This window comes from Panthera leo, chromosome C1 (genome assembly GCF_018350215.1).
Source record: "Panthera leo isolate Ple1 chromosome C1, P.leo_Ple1_pat1.1, whole genome shotgun sequence".
NCBI lineage: Eukaryota > Metazoa > Chordata > Mammalia > Carnivora > Felidae > Panthera > Panthera leo.
In genome coordinates this window covers 206,222,723-206,248,865 of record NC_056686.1, presented here as the reverse complement: position 1 = coordinate 206,248,865, position 26,143 = coordinate 206,222,723, and the positions used below count along the sequence as shown (strand labels likewise).

The following is a 26,143-nucleotide window of genomic DNA, read 5'->3' as shown; positions in this document are numbered from 1 at the left end:
TGCAGAGCCCGCTGTCGGGCTCAGATCTGTGAGCTGTGAGATCTTACTTAACCTGAGCCGAAATCCAGAGTTGGATGCTTAACCGATTCAGCCCCCCAGGTGCCTGTACAGTTAGTAGTTTTCTGTCCACAAAATACTTTTCCTCTCTGGGCTTCATTTCCAAAGGTAGGAAATGTTGCTGGTGAGGATAGTCCCTTCCTTGTATAGAAAGATAGTATTGTCCCTGTTTCACAGACAGGGACATAGGAAATAGTGGCTTAAATCACTTGGCAAGGTCAGGGCTGAGACAGGTTGAGAACTCGTGTCTCTGCTCCTATCATTTGTCACCTCTCCGGTCACCAAGTCCGGGTACAGCAGCCAGAACTGCCATCACCTGTCACCCATCCTTGATTAGCGCCCAGAACACCGCACTGACTTCACCGTGCATTCCTTAGAGTCACTTGACTGATTCCTGTCTCCTTCCCTCTATGTTGTTCACTCCCATCCTCCCAAAAAGGATTATTTCCAGAGAGTCAAGAGATCCGCAAGACTTACTCTTGATGGATCTGCCCCACACAGGACTTCAAAGTGGCCGTCCTATCATGTTTGGGTGCGTTTGGTTTAAGAACTCGTTTTTTCAGCCAGGTCCTCTGAGGCACACAGAAGTATCCGCAAGACAAGTTGACCTTTGAGGATCTTACATGTTTCAGTAGAAAGGGCGTATCTGTGATACTTTAACAGCTCAAGAGCCATGGTAGACTGTAGTGGGGGGAACCAATAAGGGGGTGCATTTTCTGTAGAGGATTTCAATGCAGTAGCAAAAATACCTCAAAATCGCTTAGCTTTTTATTATCATCAAGTACCATAGTGATAAACTCTTCTTCCGCTGGAGTAGACCCATCATCCTGATGGACCCTCAGTACTGCACTGGGTCAGTAATTCACTGCCAGAATGAGTGCTCTGAATGAGATGTCCGGGAGGTCAGACTGGAGGGGATGGTGTGGACTGAATCACGGGGAAGGCTGCACAGATGCCCTCTCCCCTCCCTCCTCGTGGGGAAGGACTCTAGGAGAGCAGTGTGTGACCCCCGACGACCAGAGCGGTCACGGTGGCAGCATAAGTTGTGGGCTGTGGAAGCTCTTTACATGCATTGCCCTCCTGCATTCTCTTGGCAGCCTTGAAAGGCTGGTGGCCCAAGATTGTTCTGTAGATGAGGACCCCGGAGACTCCATGAGGTTTGAGAATGAGGGCGAGTGATGGACAGTCTTGGAGTGTCAATTTCCTCTCACATGAAATGACTCCCAGCTTTCAAGGAGTCTGGGAGGCTCAGCAGCGCTAATGCTAATGCCCTTTACGCAAAGAAGTTTCTTAAATATCAGTCGCTCCTAATGGCTGTGTGGGGGAGAGGTATGTCCATGCACGATGTGAAATGTTGTCAAGTAGCTGATAAACACAAATGTCTTAGCTAGCGCTCATGGGTAATGCAGCCCTTGCTTTTTTCTTTCACCCTACCTTCTACAAAAGCCTTTGTGCTTTAAATTTTGTGGAATTGCTACTTACTGATTTGTAGCAATAATAAGAGTTGGCCATTTCGTCTCTTTCCGTGCTCTCCATGGCTAAATCCAAGCAGGTAATTCCTTCATGGAGGAGAGAATAGTTGTCTTTAGAAAAAAAAAGAAAAAGTTTTAGTGGATGACTTTGGAAAGGTGTGGAACTTTACAAGTTTTCTTCAAATTTTTTTTTTTATTTTTTTGGTTTTTGGGTTTTTTTATAGAGCACAAGTGAGTGAGCGTGTGCAGGGGAGTGGCAGAGGGAGAGGGAGAATCTTAGGCAGGCTCCACAGGCTTAATCCCATGACTATGCGATCATTACCTGAGCCAAAATCAAGAGTCAGACACTTAAGTGACTAGGCCATCCAGGCACCCCACAACTTTTCTTTTCATTGAATACTCATGGCTACAAGATGCTGGAGAACACAGAACTGCATTCAGGCCTGGTCTCTTCTGGGTTGGGCATGCAAGGCAAAAATGGTGTCTAAGTGATGCCTTAATAAGTCATTAAAAGACACTGAAATGTATAATTTTTCTTTGTGAATAAATGTTTTCTAATTTGAAAACTGCGTGCATGAATATGAAGTGAAAAATTTCCCCAGAATTGTTCTTTGGGGAAATCGGGCGTTGCTACATATTAGGGTCCTTTCAAAATCTTCCACTTACAAAGGTCATGATAAGTTCATTATTCAGAGTCCACCAAAAGCCTTAGATGGATGAGACTCATGAATGAGTCTTGGGAACAAAGGGAGAAGGACAAATAAGCCTGCCATCCCCTCAGTCTATATTTATTATGGACATTCATAGAGGTTGCATGATACAAAAGGGTTAGAAAAAGGCACAGAATTAGAATACAGGTTTAGTAATTATTTCTGAGGTCATGACTTCACAACTGCCAAATTTTGAATGCTGTGTTCATTAAGGTAGTGCTAATTGCCGTAATAAATAAACCCAAATGTGTACCGTGGTACAGACTTCCACTTGTATCAATCCCAAGATGGGCATGTCTGTTCTAATCCTGGAGATTCAGGGAGCCAGCCTCTTTCCATCTTTTGGCTCCATATGATTTAGCAGGCGGTTTCCAAAAAGTCATGGTACTTGTCAGCATCGAGCTGGTGGAAGCAGAAAGATCACGGAGGATTGCATATGGCGGCTTTTGATGGGCCAGGTCTGAGAGTGCCATACAGCCGTCCTGCTTCCATTTCGTTGACCGTGTTTCAGTCTCATGGACACTCCTGCCTACAGCAGAGGCTAGGAAACGTAGCCCCAGCTCTGTGTTGGGGAAGCAAAAGAAATGGGTTTGCTGAGCGAGGGCCGCTCTCCGTCAAGTGAATTCATGGAGACTGTTGAGGGTTTCATGAAAAAGTCACACACTCAGTAACATGCCGTGGCAATCGTGTATATCTTTTCACCTATGAAGGCAACAGTCCCAATGGCCTGTGCAGGGCTTCTCACGGCTTCAGATAGATTTTTCAGTGACAGCGTGGCACACAGATTTGAAAAGTGCTGTATCGTAGGCAACTTGGACTTGGAAAAGGAGATGACGTGATCGGGAAAGTTGTGAGACAGCTCGGAGTGATGACAGGCTTGGAGAAGATGTCTGGGAAGGCTCGGAGTGAAACTGCTTCGTGGAAGGGGAGAAGGGAAAGAAAAGTACTATTTCTAAATCCCAGTATACGTGATATCCCATAGTGGTCATAAAGTTTGCTTAGTCGGGTTGACCAAACCTTGGGTGGGCAGGAAGGGGAGGTGTCGGGGACCTTCTCGTTGGGAAAAGAGGAGGTCTGTCCTATTTGGGAGATAACCATCTACTCAAGCACATGTGGTGCCTGGAACTTAGTCAAAGAAATGAAGCCCTTTATCCTGCAAGAAGGGGTGTCCTTCCAGTGTTGGAGAGCATCGTCAGCAATGCTGGGAACGCCACGCGGGAGCAGAAGGGAATGGGATCCGTGCCAGTGCTGAGCTCTGCCTGCAGAAACGAAAGGACCCCAGGGACTGGACAAGGAAGAGGCAGGTGACAGCTCTGTCCTCTCTGGCAGAAGCCTCCGGCCGCGTCTGACTTGCGGGCATATCCACGCGGTTTCTCACTGGGTGCTGTGGGCAGATCAGTCAGTCTCTCTTCATCTCTGTTACCTCAGCTGTACCCGGGAGGGCTCGTGTGAGATTCGGTGAGATGACACATTCACAGGGCTGTGGACGCAGTAGGAGGTCTCTAAATGCCCTTCTCTCCACCCGTGTCCCGCACAGCCAGCCACTCGCCAGCCTCCGTTGTTCATGGACATGGTCTCTGTGACTGGCTCTGAGAAACTGGGAGATGGTTCTCCCCCCATAAACTGTGCCTTCGTGACAGAAAGATGCTCAGCCCCTCCATCCCTAGAGTTTCCTCCCTGCGAAATCTTACAGCAGGAGTTAGACAGAGGTAAGAAGGAGAGCTTTCATTAAGTCATTGACTTTTAATTCCAGAAAGCCTTGTTCTTGGGCCTTAGCTTTGGATGGGGGAAAGTTAAAGGCCTGGTCTTAGGAGGGAAGAGTGCGTGGAGCCTGAGAATTGTCCCGTCATCGCCCAGGATGATGTCTTACATGACCCTCAGAGCAACCTTTGGAGGTATGGGATGGAAGACAGGGGTTGTCATTGAGTCACAGAGCGCATACGCAATTTATCCGATGTAGGCAGGCCCGGGACTAGACTATAGGCCTGTCCCCCAGTTGTACTAACGCCAACACAGGTTCCTTCCGTGAAATAGCTGAATGCACGCCCCGCCACGTCCCTTCAGAAGGCATTCGTAGGGAGCTCGGCAAGAGGAATTGAGTCGGGCTAAAGGAAGAACCTATTTGGGCAGCTAAAGCCGAGCTTGAAATCCTACTTCCCATCCCTTAAGACGGTTTCCAAGCTTTGCAGGACTTTGCTGGTTCGGTGGTTGCTTGCCAGAAATAAACACGTAAATGTAGAGGAGGCTTCTTTGAAAATATCGCTTGGAGATTTTATTTGTTTACCTCTCTCGTACTGAAAGAGGTGAGCAAAACTTCAGCGATCATAGCAAAAGGAGCCTTTCTCCAACTTAGTTATCTTCTCTTCCGTATCCCTTGTTCCTTCTTCCACTTCAGAAGTATTTCTAGATTCTGTGCCTGTAGATAACATGTGTATTTATTTCTGAAGATATCAGTCTCCTCTAATTTCCACCCCCCCCCAGAAGTTAAAAGGTGGGGACCAGGCAACCATTCCCTCATACCCTTTCTCAACCTCCTCTGTGTAACTATTTCGCTTGTAATCTATGCTGAAAACGCCCCGCTTGAGGGACTCCGATGGGGTTCTTTGGATCTCTTAAGCCGAGCCTGGGTAAAGAGGGAGCTTACTCACCAGAACTAGATGGGAAACTGAAGAAGAAGGGATGAAAGTGTGCCCAGGTATCCCAGGATCACTTCTGGGGGTACTGAAACTTACCTCAAAGCAGCCCTACCATCCTCTAATGAAAAAGGGAAGATAACGGCTCTGTATCCACCACTGAATCCATTTTTAATACGGTCTTTCATATATCTGGAGGGAGGGCAGGAAAGTTGCTGCCTGCCTCTTTGCCCTGAGCCTTTCGTTCCTGAACTCTGTCCGTGAACCCACCTGGGCCTGGAGGCGTGTCGGGAGGCTGAGGGAGCCACGTGGCTGTCCCCTTCCCCTTCTCAGGCTCCGCAATACAAGTTCAGCCCTTTCCTGCCTTCCCTCTTGTTTCCCTGGGAAGAAAGGATTGTAAATAAGTACCCAGCGGTGCCCAAGGGAGAAGCAAAAACCTAGGATGGGTCACCACATGTTGCCGTATTCTATTTCCATGATGTCAGAGAAGCTTACTTTTCAGTTGTCCCCCAGCCCTCCCCCACCCCCTACCTCCGATGGCATCACTTAGGGGGACACCAGCATTCAGCACAGAGGAAAAGCTCGGATTCCATCAGGAGCCCCGGGAATGTTGCAGATCAGAGAGGCTAACGGTCACCACACTCCCAAGAGATGGAAGAATGAGAAGCTGGCCCTTTAGCCACCTAGCCCACTGCCCACAGCAACAGCACCTCCGCGGGAAGCCCGCTGGCTATGGGAAGGTTGGTCGATCGGTCTTTTATGAAAGCACGCGGGACGGTGCCTGGCCCGAGTCCTAGAACTCAGCCTGGGTCTGTTCCAGATGGCCTGTGGGGAAGTTCCTGGACCATCAGCACAGGAGGCTAAAAATTGTCAACACAGTTCCACACAGTAGATGCCTTTATCCTCCGGTGGCGGGGATGTCTACGTCCTCATTACAGGTAATATGAGACATTAGCCCCTGGTGACAGGTTATCAAAATAGATCATTTTGGAGTCCTTTCATTACTTCTCAATTCTGTTTCCTAATTTGTGGAACGAACGCGAGGGGTTAAAGGTTCGCATATCCAAGGAGTAACACTACTTTGCGAGTGGTACCTTCATTCCTTCAGTAACTGTATGTCGAGCGTCCATTGTTACTTTAAATTCTGACGCTTTTAGTTCCTCGTCAGTTTGGTTATCACTCGCCTGTTGCCACATTGCCGGTCACCCTTGTCATTGTGTGTTACTTAGGGTGCAGGACCGAGGGAACCGTGGTGTGTTGGGTAGGAAGTAGCGTGAGTATTTCGTGCAACTTCTAAAACTCTATTCGAAGTGGAAGATGATCGGGAGTTCTGCAGCCCTCTTCCTCCAGACCCTGAGAGTCTGGGCACTCCTTCTTTGACACCTGTTACTTTGACAACCCCTTTCTTTATTGCCACATACCCTGCCAACCACCATTTGATCAACCCTCAAGAATATCGAGGCCTCCTTTCTAACTCCAGAGCAGTCCTGTAGGCATTGAAGAGATCACAGCTTGGGTTCCCAAGCGAAGGATGTTACACACAGTCCTTTCTTCCTGGTGGGCATCTCGCTGCCATTTTGGGAATTTTGTCTGGGCTGTGAGGTTTGAACCAGTCAAGTCTGAGTGCTTTCTCAGGAAACGCAGCTCTATTAAAGTCATTGTTTTAAAAGTCACTCGGAGCATTAAAATCCTCAGTCGTCAATTTGTAGCGTGAAAATTTAGAAGTGGTTGGGGCTTCAGGCGAGCAATATTGACTTAAACGTGCAGGGCGCTTTAAGACAGCACTTGATTGTACATTTTAAAATAGGGAATGCAAATTGGAATTCCTCCTGGGTGCTTTAAATCATGCATTATATGTGCAGTATTTTCAATTAGCTGCAGAAAAAATATGTTCTGTGTGGCTCTATTTTTACAGCTGGGAATTGCTCTGAGAACACAATTGACTGTTTCATACATGTGAGATTTATTTAAATGACTCATGGGGCATCTGCAGTTTAACCAATAATTGAAAATATTGTTGCAGTGTGGCAGGTAAAACGAGGATGTCAGTAGCATCACATTAGTCAAAGGGGTTGGCGGTGGACAGGGAGCTGGTTCTGGGTTGAGATTCAGTCCTTCACGTTCCATTCCTGGGCTTTGCCACACCGCGAAAAGACTGCCTGCGGGTTCTGTCGGCTGTGGTCTCGGGGAAAGACCCCAAGCATGAAGGTGGTCTCTTATTTCTCTGGTTTCCCTCTCCTGTTTTCATGTGCCAGATACAGACAGAAGTTCTTACCAGATACAGGGAACCCCATCCTTCCCCCAACTCTCACTCTCTATTCCTCCCCACCATTCGCCACCAGCCACTTCCCATCAGACAGTACTGATGTGACCTCAGACGTCACCTACAGTACCGATGCAGAAAGCTGAGTTGACTCTCGGGACGGACCCACCAGCCCCTCCCTGGTGGTTCGTGAATGTTCCTGGAATGCATGTTTCCACTGAAATGATGTCAGTGGCGGTTGGGTAATTATTAAAATGCATTATTATTGCTCAATGTGATACAAAATATCGGTTGGGTATTTTGTGGGCAGCATTAAAGTTAACCACCTCTTTTTAATTTGTCTCTGGACCAGTGGTTCTCTACCAGGATGATCCTCCCTTTCACCCCCGAGCATTTGTCAGTGTCTGCAGACATTTGGTTGTCACAACTCAGGGGGAGGGGGTGTTACCAGCATCCAGTGGGTAGAGGCCAGGGACGCTGGTCCACATCCTACAGTACACTGGACAGTCTCTCCCACCATGAATTTTTGTGCTTAAAATGCCAATAGGGCCAAAGTGGCGAAACCTTGTCTAGAATTTCGTTTCAGAAAAATGACTGCCCCAAATACATTAGTACCTGAAGGGAGTTAAGCTGATAGCTGAAAGCCCGGCTTTTTTTTTTCATCAACACTTGATGACACGTTGAGCACCTCCGTGTCCCGTGTGCCATGTTGGATGCTGGAGGAGAGCGGTGAACGCGACAGACGGGCCGCCCCTCGCTCTCAGGCACAAGGAAGGGGGACGATGGCAAGTGTTCCATTCAGGGGGGAGCGTGAGCACAGAGGCTGGAAAGAGCCAGGCTGCTCCTGTGAACTGCATAAGGCAGGCCAACTCATTCCAAGAAATTGGAAGAAATTCCAAGGCCACACAAGGCAGGCCAACTCATAGGCCATGGGAGGGACTCTGTATTTCATCGTAAGAACGAGGGATGCCGTTAGAGGGTTTAACACTGGTCTGGGTGCCAAGGTTCCTGGTCAGCCCTTCTGGTCCGCAAGGTCACTGGGGTAGTACAGACAGTGAGGTGGGTATAAGAGCCCAGTGTTCTCTTCCAGGGACTAATGTCCTCTTTCCGGAACGTTGGTGGCTTGACTCTGGGAGCAAAGGAGGTAGAGAGAGTAGACCATTCAGGAACGGTGTCAGAGGTAGAGTGATAGTTTGTTGATGGTGCAAATGGGGGAAAGAAAGATAATGGGTGGCTCTCAGACTTTTTGGCTCAGATTCTTGGGGGTGGGTGGGGTACTTGTACCAACTGGGTCATAGAACCTGGAGGGACAGCAAGTTTAGGGATGAGTATGTACTTGTTCCTCCCATCTCAGAATTTCTCTGAAAACGGATAAGGGGACTTCAATGTATCTTTCTACTTAACTTTTTTTTTTTTTTTAAAGGAAACCATTTGAGTCGGCTCTGCTTGCTAAAAATGTAAGGTATTTTTCCTGTATTACCTCTGCTCTCTGCTTACCATCATAATAGGCTTTCCACTGTAGCTCAGAATTATTTCTAAATGGCTTCTTTGGGAAATCATCAAGCATTTTCTGTATTAGATTTTTTTTTTTCCTATCTAAGCAAGTATAACAGATGAGAGTTGGCTTACAGTCAGACTTGGACCATCGAGGCTCTCGACCACTGAGGCAGGTTTTTAAATTGTTTTAAAATTGTTTTAGTCTAATCCCACCCTATTTTGGTTTCAGCTGGTAGGAAGACATTTTTTTTCTTTTTTTCTTATTCTTGAGCCTGGCAGTCTTGGAAAGAACACGAGGAAAGTCGCTAGAAACTGAACCCATTTCCAAAGTCACACAGTCCCATCAGTCATTTCCTGACCCCATCACCAGGGCCATCGGTGGAGGCCACGTGGACCCTGGCTGCTGCTCCCTGGAGCACAAGGCCACCTTTCCTGAGGACTTGTGACCAGCTGGTGAGCTCTGATAAAGTCACCTAGTAGACCTTTGAATTCCTCCTACAGCAAAGAAATGAAGGAAATGGCCTACAGTTGAAAAAAGACTACACGCAAATAGAAAATCAGCTCCTAAAATTTGTTTTGATGTTTAGAAATTGGGGTTGGGGGATATTTTGCAGTTGAGAGAACTATGAAGCTAGGTTGGCGTGTGGGCCTTAAGAGGCGGAGGAGAGACCCGAGGACTTTTGAGCTGCTGTGATAATGGCAGTGAGTGGCAATAACGACAGAGACAGCTGTGGTTGAGCTCAAGAACTGTCCAAAGGACCTGAGATGTATCGCCCTGTTTTATTCTTCACAGCAGCCCATAAGACGACACTGCTGTTTTATGAATCCATTTTACAGATGAAGAAACTGAGGCCCAGTGAAGAGAAGTACTTCTCAGAAGTCATACAGTGAATTGGTAGTGGAGCTGGGATTTGAACTTGGGTGGTTTGTCTCAGGAGTCTGCAGAGGCCAAGAAGACTAATCAAAGAGTTATGAGGAGACATAATTATGCAAAAACATAGTTTGGGTATCTTTTTTTAGAATATTGGGTTTTTTAGCGTGCTTGCAGTGTTGGGAAATGATTTAAGTACGTTTAAAAAAGATCTGTCTTGGGGTGCCTGGGTGGCTCAGTCAGTTAAACGACCGACTTTGGTTCAGGTCATGATCTCATGGCTTGTGGGTTCGAGCCCCGCAATGGGCCCTGTGCTGACAGTTCAGAGCCTGGAGACTGCCTCGGATTCTGTGTCTCCCTCTCTCTCTGCTCCTCCCCCACTCACACTCCATCTCTCTCTCTCTCTCTCTTTCTCTCTCTCTCTCTCTCTGTGAAAAATAAATAAAACATTAAAAAAAAATCTGTCTTAAGGTGCATGTGTTTACTGACAAAAATTTGACAATACGGTTTTTTGTTTTTTACTCTTTATTTTAAGATAGCTATAGATTCATATACAGGTAAAAAAATAACGACGTAATGAGGTCCCACGTACCTTTTACCTAGCTTCCCCAGTGGTAACACGTCACGTAACTATACACAACAATAAACACCACAGCTAGGACATTGACTTTGGTACAACCATACACCTCGCTGAGGTTTCTACAGGCACTCATTTGTGTGTGTGTGCGTGCGTGTGTGTGTGTGTGTGCGTGCACGCACGCACTTACTTGTCTGCGGTCTTATCCCGTGTAGATTGGTGTGACCACCACAGGAAGATAGCACAGAGCTGTATCCTAAGGACCCTACGTGTCACCCACCGACACCAACCCACCCTAACTCCTGGCAATCGCTGTTATGTTCCCCATCTTCATAATTGTGTCATTTTAAGAATTTTTTTTTTATTTAATGTCAATTTACTTTTGAGAGAGAGAGAGAGAGAGTGTGTGTGTGTGTGTGTGTGTGTGTGTGTGTGTGTGTGAGAGTGGGGGAGGGGCAGAGAGAGAGGGAGACACAGAATCCTGCTTTGGATTCAGGCTCCAGGCTGTCAGCACAGAGCCCAACGCGGGGCTCGAGCTCACGGACCGCGAAATCATGACCTGAGCGGAAGTCGGACGCTTAACCGACTGAGCCACCCAGGCGCCCCGCATATTTAGTGTTATAAGAAGCTGCCAAACCACTTTCCAGAGTTGGCCGAACCATTTTACATACCCAGCAGCAGTGTATGAACTATCCAGGTTCTCTGCCTGTGTGCTAGCATTTGGCATGATCGCTAGCTTTTATTTTGGCCATTCTGATAGGTGTGAGGTGATGGCCCGTTGTGGGTTTCATTTGCATGTCCCTAATGGCAAATGGGACTGAGCCCCTTTTCGTGAACTTATTTGGCATCTGTAGATTGTCTTCAACGACATGCGTATCCATGTCTTTGTCCATTTTCTGATTGGAGTGTTTGATTTTTTTTTTTTTTTGTTGCGTCACGAGAGTTCTTTATATGTTCTAGATACGGGTCCTTGGTCAGATATGTGGTTTGCAAATATTTTCTACCAGCGTGTAGCTTGTCTTTCCATCGTCTTTGCAGAGTCTTTTGCAGAACAAATATTTTTAATTTTGAAGAGGTCTGCTTTGTCAGTTTTTCTTATTTTGAGTCACGCTTTTAGTTTCGAGTCTAGGAACAAGTAAGGTTTTGATTCCGGCCTCTGCTAACCCAGAGGTCTGATTGTGGAGAAAGAAGGCAGTGGGACAGGATGGACATTAGAGTGGTTCTGATGGTTCTGATGGTTCTTCCAGCTCCTGTCTGGTTTGGCCTCCGGTCTGTGTCCTGTTGAGCCGGTTGTCCGGGTTATGGCCCCAGGGCAGGCCTTGTCTTAGAAACACTATAAGATGTAATGGTGTGAAAAGAACAGTATTTCCAGAATCTCAGTTTCCAGAACCATTTATGATACCTCCTAACATAAGACCTTTTTGCACTTGAGATCTTCTGTCTGGAATACTCCTTCCTGCCCCACTCCCTGTCCCGTTATGTCCAGCTCACTCTCTGACATCCCCTGTGCGGCCCTTCCCCACCTGTGAGGTCCCCCAGTGAGGCCTTTTCCCACCTCGCATAACCCCCCATGCGGCCCTTCCCCACCTGCCATGTCCTCCCCCGCCCCACCGTTGGGTCCTTCCCCACCTCCCATGTCCCCCCCCCCCCCACTGTGCGGCCCTTCCCCACCTGTGAGGTCCCCCTGTGAGGCCCTTCCCCACCTCCCATGTCACTCCACCCCATGCGGCCCTTCCCCACCTCCCATGTCCCCTCCTGCGACCCTTCCCCACCTGTGAGGTCCCCCTGTGAGGCCCTTCCCCACCTCCCATGTCACTCCACCCCATGCGGCCCTTCCCCACCTCCCACGTCCCCTCCTGCGACCCTTCCCCACCTGTGAGGTCCCCCTGTGAGGCCTTTCCCCACCCCACATAACCGCCCATGCGGCCCTTCCCCATCTCCCATGCCCCCTCCCCCGTGGGGTCCTTCCCCACCTCCCATGTCCCCCCCACCGCCACTGTGTGGCCCTTCCTCACCTGTGAGGTCCCCCTGTGAGGCCCTTCCCCACCTCCCACGGCCCCCCCCCTCCCCCCACACCGTGCGGCCCTTCCTCAGAGCTCCCCTTCAGCTGTGTTGGCATTTCGAGCAGACAGCTCCTTGCGCTGGCTCTCCTGAGCCTTGGAGCGTGTTGAGCAGTGTCCCTCTTGGCCTCTGCCCTCTGGATGCCAGTAGCTTTTCCCCCGTGCCCAGCGGGGATGGAAAATGTCTGCAGACGTTGCCGCCTGTTCCCCGAAGTTCAGACGCGCCCCGGTTGGGAACCTTGGCTCCAGGCCCTCCGCTCGGGGAGAGTCTGTCGTGGCCACGTCCTCACCTCGGCACCGTGCCCGTCACGCTGGTGTCCATCGATGTTCTTGAAGAGCGAGTGGACCAACTGCAGCTGCTGTCACGCAGCCCCTTGTATGGCAGCCTTGGAAATCCCACCCTGCCTGCAGGAGAACCGAGTTGTGAGTTTGAGCCCCAGAACCCTAGAGTCCTCTCCACACAGGTGAATACGGGCTTCCTCAACCTTCTCCCCGCTGACCCACATGAGGATGCCCCAGTCTTCCAGGTCCTGCCCGATGAGCGCCCACATCCTCCCTCAACGCAGGGGCCCTCACAGCCTCAGAGTCTGGACCTCCTTCTGAGAAAAAGAGGACATCTCCGCAGGGGGACCCGGGCCTCCCGTAGGTGGCGTTTCGCAGGGCGCCACCGGAGACCCGATTCAGCCTTCACCTGCTGGGCCTCCTTTCCCCCCAGTCGGGCCCCGCTCCCTTTTCATGAGGTTGGGGAGGAAAGTCGGAGTCGGGGCTCGGTTTTGCTGTGCAAAGCACGTACCCGGGGGTAACGAGTTCAGAAAGTTCCCAGGGAGTAAGTACAGTGGCCGTAAGAATAGTTCAGGGTATGTGCAGGTGTTTTTGGTTCTTCCCTCTGGACCTGGTAGTTCTGTTCCCTGAACCTGGATCCCAGAGCTGGCTTTGGCTTTGCAGAAAAGACTGTGGGGTGGGGGGCGGGGGTGCGAGGCCAGGCAGCAGGTGGGGAGGGCAGAGCCCGGTCATGTCAGCCCCGGCTCCCTGCTGCCGCTTCGTGGGAAGGCTGTCAGGGGCGCCCCGAGGACACGCAGCCCAGGGTGGCTGTGGAGGAGTAAGTGCTGGTGACCTGGCCCCACGACGGGCTATACCCGTGAACCTGATTTGATGAGGTGGACTGACAGCCCCAAGCTTCGGCCCCCGTCACACCAAGCTTCCCCTCTGGGATTCACAGAAGGGAACCTGCTGGATTCCCTCCTCTCCCACGTGGCAAAGACTCGGGTCGACCATTCCGGGGAGACCAGCTGCGACCGTCGGTGTCGGTACAGTTGTTGCTTTGAGAGGGACCAGCCTGGGACTGCAGGCCGAAGCCTTGATGCTAAATCAAGGCTGGTCGGCGGTGTCCTTGTGTGACGCAGCGTGGAGGAGAGTGGGAAGGAGTGTTCCGGCAAGGCCCTGACGCTTGGGGCCAGGCGCTTCCGCGTGGGGCCGAGTGGTCTTGCCCATGGTAGGGCGTCTAGCGACATCCCTGAGCCCGCAGCACCAGGAACACCCCCTCCCGGTTGTGACCGCCAAAAATGTCTCCCGACCTTGCCAGATGTCCCCTGGGGGGCAGTGTCACCACCCTCCCGGAGGAGAACCACAGCCCCAGAGTAACAAACGTTCTGTTCAATTCTGGGGCCTTATAAAGCTGTGGTCACTTGTTTGCTCCCAGTATCTGATGGCTCAAGCACAGGACAGAGAGTTAGAAAGAAGGCAGCGTTTCTCCACATTTTCCTCGGGCGACTCTTTGAACTTCACCGCAGGAGGCAGCATGACCTATTGGCTAAGTGTGTGGGTTTTCAGACACGTCTTCACCACGTGCCCTCTGGGCAGGTTGTTTACTTTTCCTGGGCTTCTATTTTTGTTATCTGTAACGTATAAATACTAATGCCTACCTAAGTTGAGGATTCAGCTAGATGTTGGATATATAAAATGCGAGGTTCGTTGTCTTGGCGTCTGGTAGACATTGAAGGAATGACAGCAATTATCGTTGAGCGCTTACGAATGTACTCTCCATAAGTTTTAAGCAAATTGGATTTTTTTTTTCAAGTTAGCAATAACAGTTGCTGCTGCTCCTTAAAATAGTGATAGGAGCAGCTAATTACCATGGAACGACAATGTAATTCACGAATACTCAGTCCCTGCTATATACCAGGTACTATGGTAAACAGGGAATAAGAAAACTAATAAACTGTAGTCCCTGCCTTTAAATATCTAATATGTAGGCTTAGCTGTATATAAACGTGTCAAATCGGGTTCGTCAAAATGGAGCCATCGCTTACTGAAACGGCTCCTCGTGAAATGGCCTCTGGCTTGGAATGGGGTATAACACTCATCTGTGTGTATAAAGGGATCCCACTATGTTGTTCCTCAACGATTTCTCCTTTTCCAATAACTACTATTTTTTATTCGGGCTTTTATGATCCTGTGATTTAACCACTGTCATGCGCTCGTTTCTGCTCCCCCTTACTACACATTTAAGCTGATCTAAGTTCCCACTGCCGTGGTTTTATAAACAGAAAAAGGGCTGCTTGTTTCAAGTGATGTGTTCACTGTAGAAATTTTGAAAGATACAGAACACTGTAAAGGATAATAAACTGTCCTCCTATTCCCACCATCAGAATGATTATGTAGCTAATGTCTTGATATCCATCTTTCTAGTCTTTATGCCTGTGTATTATTTTTACATAGCTTATCATAGCACAGTTTTCCTTTTTTTCAATGAGGATATACCCAGAATGTATTTCCATATCTTTAAATTTTCTTCCAAGATAGTTTCTTAGCAGCTGGATGAATGTCATGGACTGACCCTGTGCTCTCCCACACGTCGCCCCTGGGCCAAGGAGAAAGTGAAAATGATTCATTGAGGAAGTGCTCTGGGGTGAAACAGCAAGACAGGCGGGGAGGTGGGAATTAGAAAGGAAGCAGCCAATCGGGGTGAAGCCCCGCAGCCCAATCCCATGGGGAGCTCTGGAGAATCAACTTCACCTTCACGTGGTCTCTGCCTTTCCTACTTTCCTACTCCTGGATCAGTATTTAGTGGCTGTTGGCCTCCAGCAGGGTCAGGGAATGGTGTATGTGAACTCCAAGCCACGTAAGGCCTGCTAAGAAAATGGGTTCCAACTCAAAGCAGCAATCCTGTGAGGGTAACAGGTGCAAATATTAGCCACAAAGCACACAAATCTGATAAAAGGTAGGTTGCAGTGATCATTGTTACCGCGATTATTTCTTGCAAAGAATACTGCAGTAATTCCACTAGAAATAACTCCACAGTGAACATTTTTAGGCCCAAATCTATTTGATTATTACCGTAGGATGGATCCATAACAAGGGTATCACTATTCTGACAGGTATATACGTTTTTAAGATGATGCATACCCAAATTGCTTTTTTAGGAAGTTTTTTATTTTTCTTTAATCCATTTACACTAACAACACCTACTGATCCATTTTTTACTAGCAACAACCCAGAGAGCATTGATTTCTCGTCTATGAATTGGGGACCTATAGACAACATCAGAGTTATTCTCAGGGTTCAGAAAAGTCACGTCCATGGAGCCTTGAGTACAGACTGAATAAATAATACCTCAAAATACGGTTTTTTGAAATGTGTCCAGATGCCGTTATAGATAAAAAGAATTTGCATTTTTTCAGAGTGTGTATCGATTCATGGTAGTTTTTATCATGTATTTTCACAATTACTAAAAGTATAATTAGTTGTGAAGTATCTGTAATACTTGTTGATGTCTAGAGAAGGTGCTACCTTGTTTTAAAGATTGAGAAGTACACTGGTCAATATCACTGTAACATCTTGGGCCCCCCCGCCCCCCGCCCGCCTGCCCTTGTTGTCATTTAGGAAATCACCCATTTGAACTGTTGCATCTTAAAAATGTGTTACTGAGAAAGTCTGTAGGACTTGATACCGTAAGTGAAACGGATTTAGTGACCTAAGACAACAGACCGAAAAACCTCTCTCAGAACCATTAAACGTTTTTTGGAACGTACCCACCTCTACTCCCATCACAACCGAATCCCTTCATTCTCTTATGGAGACATGGAAAACACACTTAGCGTGGTCTTACCCTGTCTTAAAATAATCTAAGGAAGTTTCACAGATACAGACGGGGCTACGTCAAGGTGGAAGTATTGTGTTTGACCCATTTTCTTAAGCTTGATCATTGAGACTCTTTTAAGTAGCCATTGAAATAAAAACCAGAGACTATCTCAGGTCTTGAGCAAAGAGGAAGACCAGGGAAGAAGAAACATTCACTGGGTACCACTCTGAGGTGGACCCTGTGCTAGTTACTGTCTGTCTCTGTTCGTGTTCATGGAATTTCCACGACCGCCGTTGGAATTTGATTTGTAATAGAGTGCAGACGAGAAAGCGGAGATTGGTAAAGATTGTGACTTGCCTTGGATCTCTTGGTTAGTGGATGATAAAATTGGAATTTGAAACTTAGATGAATTTCCCCTGACTCTTAGAGGAAAACGGAATAAATGTCTCATGATCTTGTATTCTGAGGGAGAGACAACGAACAAAGCCCCAGTTGCCTTCTTCCTCCTGGCCGCCCCCTTTTACCCCAAAAGGGATTTCAGAATGAATGATACGTATACTAAAGGCACTTGGATGTCAGAGTGTACTTAACAAAGTGTGTCTCTTCATTGAAGGAACCTTTTAGACATTGTTGCCATGCATTTCAGCTCTGAGAATTTTGCTCCTGAGCGTTTTTAGGTTCCTTTTGGCTAAATTAATCAGTGTCATAGATCAACCATGCACTTTGAAGTCTGATAAAAATTTAAGGGAAAATCCTAAGAGGTCTGTAAGCCTCCCTCAGTAACCTGAAAGAACATTTTAAAACCACCAAGCTCTGTCACTTTGATCGGTTGGCATTTCCTGTTTCTTCCCTTAAGTTGTAAAGGTGCTGACTCATTCTGCTAACACTCTGTGTACTTCCCAAGGGTATCAAGATGCACTCTACGGTTTTGCTTGTTCATCTAATTTTCTATCTTAAGAGAACGTGGTAGGTATTAGGAAAATGAAGACGGGTTTTGATGGAATCTATTGCAATAATGTTTGCAGAAGTCTGAGAGGCCAGAATCATCCTCTTGCATTTATAGGACCATATTTGAGCCTTAACCTCAATTATTGGTGCATGACAGCCACTGTCACTTTGCAGATACAGCCCTAATCACTGTGGGCCAACTCCTGAGGTGTCTAGAATACCTCTTGCCAAACACCCTTAAGAGTTAGACCCTTGCCTGTTGGCAGAGTATTGGAGGGCAGCATTGGGGCCTGACTGCTGGGCAGCACAGTCCTACGTAAGGCCACGTGGACGTCTCTGGCAGCCCAGCACTTTTCCTTCGCTCTTGGAAGACTCTGGGAAGCCCGGTCCAGAAAAACTGGCGGGAGATGCTACAATTCCATACAATCTGATGTGCAGCTTTTCTCTATAGCCCTTGTAGAAGAAATGGTTGGTCCAAAGGCAAAACAATAAGGGGCCTTGGTTCTAAGAATCAAGAAACTACAAACACAGAAACCAGAAGGACATCTGCAGTTTCCCATTCCTTGAGAAATGTCAGCGTTCATGGAGAGGAGGGGCTGGTGGTTACCCCTTTCCACCTGAGATACCCTGGGGGACTCTCCTTGTCATGCTGGATGCCACTTGTTCACTCCAGGCACTTGCATTGTTTGGTTCCCACAAGCCATCAGGTTGGGTTTGATCCAGGAGACTAACTGCCTTCACAAGAGGGTGATCTGTTTTGATTGTCCCAGCCCCGCTTGAAATGCCCAGCTCTCCCCCCCATCTTTCCTCACCCAGTGTTCCTCCATGGGCTCTGTGGCCACATGGGGCAAACTAGTTCACAGGTAAGTGGTCTCTCTTTCATAATTTGAACTTTAACATTTGGATATAGTCCAGGGAGTGCTGTCAGTAGATTCTGGATTTTCCATATTGCCCAGGATTCTCAGTTAATTTGGAGTTTATTCGGTGAGGATACTCAGATGGTCTCTAAATACTCTCGCTCACCAAGAGGAACCAGAGCTCCGTTGAGAAGTGGCTGATTCTACCTGGGGCAGGAAGGGTGCAGAATGGGCCCGCAGTATCTCGTCAAAGCAGAAAACAAGGAAGCTGTTGGGACTGTGAGGTCCTATGAAAGGCTCAGGTGCTCAACCTGACGAGGCTCATTTTGAGCATCAGAGAAAAAGAATACAATTTCAGTGGATCGAGATCCTTAGAATGTGTTGAGAAACGTAAGTTCACAGTTATACTAAGCAAACAAACAAGACCCCTCCTCTGGTCAGCTCTGAGATGCAGGGTAACCAATTCATCATTTAAAGAACGATCTAAGGGGTGAATCCAGCTTTCATCCTGCCTTTGCTCTACAAGCTGAACCTCAGGATACCGAATTTGGAATGGAAAATGTCTTTTTATAGAAGTACCCAACTAATAAAGTTAGCACTACAATAGCATCATTTGGCAACCCCTAATGAAACAATGCACTTAGACGATGATCACCAGCAGCTTCTAACCTCACAAAAAAGAGCCATGTGGCCACTTTCTCCTCCTGCTTACAACACCCCTGTGTGACATTCTTGCAAAAAAAAAAAAAAACAAAAACAAAAACTGATCAGCCTCTAGAGTAGAAGTGGCAAACCTTCTGTAAAGGGCCTGGTAGATGTTTCTGGCTTTGCTGGCCGAACAGTCCGTGTTGCGACTGGGCAACTCTTTTCAACTTGCTGCAGGAGCTCAGTGCAGCCCTAGACAAAACGTGTGGCCAGCTCAGGCGCAGGAGTTTGCAGACCCCTGCTCTAGGTCTAACTACAAAACTTACAGGAAGTACAGAAGACAGAGGAACCTGTTAAGCAGCGTCACACGAATGCCGTTAGCAAAATCGAGACTGTGGGGAGACTCTACCAAAGACCCCCGGTTTCTTCAACAAAAAAAGTTCAGAGGAAAAAGTTAAAAATAAGGCAACTGGGGTTAAGATTTTAAAAAATTTTTTTTTTTAACGTTTATTTATTTTTGAGACAGAGAGAGACAGAGCATGAACAGGGGAGGGGCAGAGAGAGAGGGAGACACAGAATCTGAAATAGGCTCCAGGCTCTGAGCGGTCAGCACAGAGCCTGACGCGGGGCTCGAACTCACGGACCGTGAGATCATGACCTGAGCCGAAGTCGGACGCCCAACCGACCGAGCCACCCAGGCGCCCCAAGATTTTTTTAAAAGGCAAGAGATCTGTCAACCTGTTGTAATGTGTGGAGTTTATTTAGATCCCGATTCAAATAAACTATAAAAAAAAATTGAACACTGGCTAGATATTAACATAATCGTCACTAATTTTTGAGTGGGACAATGGTACTGTGTATATATACACATATATTCCTTAGGTCTGGAGTATATGTTGAAGGTATTTTGAATACGATGATGTCCAGAATTGGCTTCAAAACAGTTGTCGATTTTAGAAGAAATAAAATAAGCCATGAGTTGATCACCATTTTCTCTGGGTGTTGGGTACTAGGGATTTACATTATTTTTCATATATTTGAAATCTTTCATGACCTGAAGATTTTGATCCTTACCTGTTACAAAAATATATCACTTGAAACATATTTTAGAGAATGAGAAGGGATGGAATGCTTGCCGTTTATTAGATACTCCTGGGGCCTCCTAAAACAGATGTGAATCCTCTGGCTAAGAATGGGAGCCAGAAGAGTCTTCTAGCGTTTTCCCCCGAAACTGTTTGTGTACATCTTATTTGTTACGCTAAATAGAGCTGACAGATCTCATATGATTTATCATTTGAGCTGACAGATACTATTTTATTTATCTTTTGCTCAGGTATTATATGTAAGGTAGGTTTTATTTTGTAAAACAAACAAAAAAACAAAAAAAAAAAAAAAAAAAACCCGTTAGATTGAAAATAAGCTTCGTGTTCTGTGACCGGCTGAGTGAATCTGCCATTGCTTAATCAGGGAGCACTCATTCACTGCAGGGGTCTGGCTACAAGCGCTTTTTACAGCCTGGAGAAGTGATGTAAGAGGTAGTGACCAGTGGGAACCAGTAGACTATGCAGCTGGGCACGTAGGAAACCGACACCCAGGCCGTAGAGGTGGTCACTACATAGGCCAGATGCTCGCCATGGGAATGAGGGCCCAGGGTCCTATTCATTTTCCTTTTTCCTGAGAACAGCTCTAAATCTAGATTGTAGGTGATACCTTCTAACTCACAGTTGCTTAAAATACTTTCAAAATGCCTTTTATTCCGCACCAAACACTGGAACAGCTGGGTTAGTCCCACGAGTCAACCTTTGACTTAGTGACTACCGCCGGGAAGGCCCCACGTGAGACCCTGCGGACATGCAGGCCCGTGGCCCTGCTTTCTGTGAGCTTCCGGTCTCGTGGGGGGTGGGGGGCCTACTTGGAAAACAAAATGAAAGGTGCGGATAGGAAATCCTGGTGAAATTCAGAGAAGGGGGAGAACAGACCCATCTGGGGCAATCAGGGGAAGCCTCCCACAGGCCACGGAAGGAGTTGGGGGTGGGGGCAATGGCTGTCACCAGGTGGAGAGCAAGGAAGAGAAGAAAGACATGAGCATGGGCAAGGCCAAGGCCAAGACCTTTAAGAGGAAAGCTGGTGGACTTCACCGCCCAGTGGCTTCTCCATAATCCGCCTACAGAGGATTTTTCAGGCCAAGATAATGTTCTGAACAGTCAGGTGAACATAGGCAGCAAATAGATGAGAATATGGCACTGACACTGTGCAGGGGGTTGGGGAATCGAGGTGCAGATATGAGCATCGCCAGTGTGGACGTGATGGTCGAAGCCACGGCGTCTGTGGACGGTCAGTTTCTCTGATGTCCACCCCTACTCGGGGAGACCTTGCTGCATGTACGGATGCACAATGAGTCCGGCATTTGCAAAACCAGCTTATTATTTACTTCGCTCGGTCTCACTTAAAGCTCAAAGCAGTACCCAATTGCAGTAAAACCTTGGTTTGCGACCATAATTCATTCCAGATACATGCCTGTAATCCAAGGCACGCGTATATCAAAGCAAATTTCGCGAACCATTGGCTCAGCTGTGCTCACGTGACATTCAGCATCACGTACTACTCGGATTGCGAGACGTGGCTCGTTTATCAAGTTACAATTTATTAGAAATGTTTGCTCGTCTTGTGGAACTCTCGCAGAACCAGTTATTCACTATCCACGGTTTTACTGTACTTTCAAAACATCCCTGACCCTGGAAAGGAAAATTTTGGAGTAAGACAAACTAGAAGTAGGTGGGAAAAGAGAAGCCCACATTTGAAATGATATGGCTGGGCTGTTGGCTTTATTTATAGGTTTATGATCTCCCTCTAAGATGGCCTAAACCAGACTCTTGGTTTTTTTGTTGTGTTGTGTTGTTTTGTTTTTAGTGTTATGAAAAGAGTACTCAAGAAATGGGAACATTTAAACAGATTTCTGACCTTCCATACCGATGCTATGTAATACATTTGGGCAGCAGCTTTATTCTTTCTCCCTTACTTGAAAGCTTCCAGTGTAATTTCTCTTACAAATAAACAGGAGGTTACTGTGTTCTTTCCATAAGGAGACGCTGCTTGTCATAGAGAGTAAGCATTTTACAGCCTGATTAAGTTCAGCGGTTAGTTCATGTAAAAGATGGTCTATTTGGACATGAATCTCTATCAGCTAAGAATTTTATAAGCCAAAGTGATTTATGGGTCAGCACCTCCTCTCCTGGCTACTGAACTTTGGAGAGGAGTGAACACTCAGTCTCAGACGTGTACGTAAGCCAGGTGAGCTTAAACGAGGGAGCATTTAGCCTCAGAAACTGAGGCCAAGAAGAAGTTATGCCCAGAACATCAATCAAAAATAGCTCTTATTCCAAGGCCTGCACAGCTCTGACACTGTCCCAGGACACTGTTATGAAACCGCACATAGACATCTCTCAAAAACGCCCCAGATCCCAGAAACCCAAGAAAAACACTCATGGCAGCCGTCCCCCACTTCATAATGAAGCTCTTCTTCTAGCAGAAAGTCATAACCAAGCAAAATTCTGCCAAATAAGATGGCTATTTATTTGGGAGACTATCCTTGCTGACTCCAAGGCATTGGAGCTGTTAAATATTTTTCTCTCTTACTGATCCTTTCTACCTGTTTTACAGCCGTCTACATAAATTGTAATATGCTGGTGAATCAACTTTAAGCTACCAGAGGCAAAAGCAATTTGAGGTCCTTGATGAGTGTGCAGATTCAAATATTTATTCAAGCCTTTGCCAATCCAGGAGGATTTCTTTGGGAGGCTTGGGGAGTAGAGATTAGGCATACTGAAGGTAACGTCAGAATAGACTATAACGGAAGAGTCAACAATTGAGATTGATGAAGTTGGTGCCAGTTACGAGATTTGACCATTTGTGACAAAGAGTGTACAGATCATGGTGTACTTGTAAAGGCTTTGCGGTATATTAAGTTTCAAAGAGATTTTTGGGGCACCTGGGTGGCTCAGTCGGTTAAGCGTCTGACTTCGGCTCAGGTCACGATCTTGTGGTTTGTGGGTTCGAGCCCCACGTCAGGCTCTGTGCTGACAGCTCAGAGCCTGGAGCCTGCTTCAGATTCTGCGTCTCCCTCTCTCTGTGCCCCTCCCCTGCTTCCTCTCTCTCTCTCTCTCTCTCTCTCTCTCAAAAATAAAATTAAAAAAACAATTAAAAAAATAAAGAGGAGATTTATTTCCAGAAAGAAGGCAGGGAGGGAGGACAGGAGGACACAGTGTCTAATTTTTAGATGAAATGAGTAAAGCCTCCGTAGTCAGCATCTGGAAGCTCTCCAGCGTCCAACAGGCTGAGAGAAACTCAGGGGATTGTCATGGCATTAGAGCCAGTCCTAGGTGCCAAAGTCAAAATAGGCCACGCTGGCCATAGGAAAGCCCCAAGTAGGAGCGTATGTAGGTCACTTACATGTTTTGAATTTAGACAGGCTGTCTTAACACAATTATTTTACAATTAAGCCCTGGAGAAACTCTCAAGTGTTCTAAATTTTTAAAAACATGATTGTTTCACAATATATGAGAAAATTGCAACATCCCCTCAAATGATGGTCTTAGTGGTTCACCTCGTGGGCCTGGGTGAGGTTTGGGGGTGCAGGTGCCGAAGTCTGCTTTTGATGGCAGGCCTGTCCCCAGCCCAGTGAATTTCACTCTCCTTGGAAAGTGTTCGGAGCTCACAGGCTCAGGACTAAACACGATCACCGTCGCAGGCACATTCAGTAGACATTATTTTGATGCAATAAAAAACAGTTAGCAAAAATAGAAAGTATATAAGCCATCAGGTTTAACCCCACATGTATGTATTGAACATCTACTATGTCCTGGAGTGGGAAGCAAGGACAGATGCGTCCAAAGGAAGACCGGGAAACACCCAATGCCAGCTCTGCCTAATGCTCCAGGGACCCTCTTTCAGGAGCACACAGACCTTATTCCCCTCCACTCCAAGGCCTCCATCTCCTAAAAGGCCCCCCTCTCTTTCTTGTTCTCTGCAGACATCCCCAACCTCTCACACGTAAATGCACGTGACAGGAGGACAAACTGGCTTCTCGGCAAGCTTGGGTCTCCAAGGCAGGAATCAAATTAGCCACATCCCAAATTCTGCTTTTGTTTGGCCGACTTCCTCTGTTAAGTCCTCATTTAAAATGAAAGTATTTGCTTTTCCATAAACACATGTAAATTTCCTACCTCTTACTTGTCACAGCCACAGGGAGCTCAGTGAGTGGTAATCCAGGAAGAACTCGTATTTCCAACAAATCGCTGTAATTGAGAGTATCTGTGTAAACAGTGCCATTCTCACAATTGATATATTTACCAATTGTTCTGCCTTATTGTAGATTTAAGGGTGTCACTGAAATTTGTTTTTATTTCTAAATTTTTTTTATTTTGAGAGAGAGAGAGAGAGAGAGAGAACGTGAGCAGGGGAGGGACAGAGAGAGGGAGAGAGAGAATCCCAAGCAGGCTCTGTCAGCACAGAGCCCGACGTGGGGTTCGATCTTACAAACCGTGAGATCATGACCTAAGCCAAGATCAAGAGTTGGACACTTAACCCACTGAGCTACCCAGGTGCCCCATAAATTTATTTTAATTAGCAATCCTTTAAAAAATAACATGCTTATGGTAAAAAACAAACAATAATAATAATAAAAATTTAAAAAATTAAAACCAAGGACATATGGTTATAAAGTAATCATAGTGACCCAAGGGATTCACTCCCTTTTTTAAGCCCTCCCGTGGTTTCTTGTGACTTTTTTTTTTTTAATATAAAATTTATTGTCAAATTGGTCTCCATACAACACCCGGTGCTCATCCCAACAGGTGCCCTCCTCAATGCCCATCACCTCTTGTGACCGTAGAATGAAATCCAAGAGCCATAGATACTAGGGTCTATGGGCCTTTGGGGATGTGGGCCCTCTTCCTCCTCACGTCCCCCCTGAAGTCTCTCCTGCATGGCCGTGTGCTGGTGGGGGGTGGGGCATGCTTCTGTCTCATTCAGGACTCCCCACACACGCGTCCCCTCAGCTGAGGTGTCTTCCGTGACCCATCTCCTGTCGTCCCCAACTTGTCCTCTGTTTGCGTGCACACTGTGTTTTATCACCATGGCCCTGATCCCTCTCTGAAGTTACCGCCTACTGGTTTCTTTTCTGTCTCCCCTCTGGAAAGGAAACTCCAGGAAGGCCGGGGTCTCGTCCGTCGTTTCTAGTTGTTTGCCCAGTGCTTCAAAAAGGGCCTGGCATGCGGTAGTTCTTGATTAAATACTGCGTCCGTTGGATGAAGGGTGGTTGTCCGATTGGTGTCTGGCACCTGGTTGGGAACCTGCCAGATGGGGGCTCCCTCCCTCCCCCCGCCCCTCCTCCCCCTAACAAAATACAGCAGCAACTGATTTCATCTACACTCTCGTATTTCAGGTAAATTAACAGGGCACTCAGTTATACGGAGTGTAATAAATCCTACCTGGTTGAATACAAAGTAGTCCCCCCAAAAGTGATCACTTAGGAAGTCACATATCGTTTTGATCTTATTTTTCAGGTTGTCCTTGCCGGAAGGAACCATGAACTGGCATTTTCCCTTCTTTCTTGTGGCCACAGTGACTTTGCCCTCTGTGTGCTCCCAGTTCAACCCCCTATCTCTGGAGGAACTAGGCTCCGACACAGGAATCCAGGTTTTCAATCAGATTATCAAATCCCGGCCTCTTGACAACGTGGTCGTGTCCCCCCATGGGATTGCGTCCGTCCTGGGGATGCTTCAGCTGGGAGCCGACGGCAGGACTAAGAAGCAGCTCACCACGGTGATGAGATACGGCGTGAACGGTGCGTGCACTCCCGGCTGTGGTGGGGGGGGGGGGGTGGCCCTCGAGGGAGTCGTGCATCTGGAGGGGTTTCGCTGGTACCGTTCTGGGACTTAGGGCTGTCTCCTCTAAAGGACGGATGTTAGCAGTGCTAGAAGTTAGGGGAACTGTATTCTGGGCTCTTCTCTAGCCCTGGGGCTTTGGGTCAGTCACGTGATCTCTCCGTGCCCTAGTGTACTTCATCTCTAAAAAGAAAGCTTCCCACCTGCCCCACCTCCACGGTGCCTTGGGCTAAACCTCACGGTGCCTTGAGCTGGGGAAGTGGGTGGCTGTGGCCGTGGAGGGCAGCACGGGGGAGCCTCGTAGCGATGGCACCTTTCTGGGTCTTAACTGTGCTGGTGACCACATGAATCTCAGTGAGTGACAGCCGTGCACAGAGCGACACACACACACACACAGGTGCCGGGAACGTAAAACGCGTGTGGTGTGCATGGGCTGGGCGCGCTGTACCCACGGCAGTTTCCAGGTCGTGATGCTGTGCCACAGCCACACAGGCTGCTACCACTGGGGGAGACTGATCGAAAAGGCCCGTGGGACCACCCCGTCCATTGTTTTGCAACTTCCTCTGAATCTGTCAGTATTTCAGAATA

The 26,143-nt window shown here is 47.5% G+C and overlaps 1 protein-coding gene across 2 annotated transcripts in view; it reads left to right on the top strand.

Moving 5' to 3' along the window:
* SERPINE2 (serpin family E member 2) overlaps nt 1-26,143 on the top strand; it is a 62,599-nt gene that overhangs the window by 11,644 nt on the left and 24,812 nt on the right. For both annotated transcript variants that reach the window (XM_042950307.1, XM_042950306.1), the window contains exon 2: nt 25,235-25,515. In XM_042950307.1, coding sequence (XP_042806241.1) covers nt 25,257-25,515 — 259 coding nt within the window. In that variant the 5' untranslated portion in view covers nt 25,235-25,256. The remainder of the gene's footprint in view (nt 1-25,234; nt 25,516-26,143) is intronic.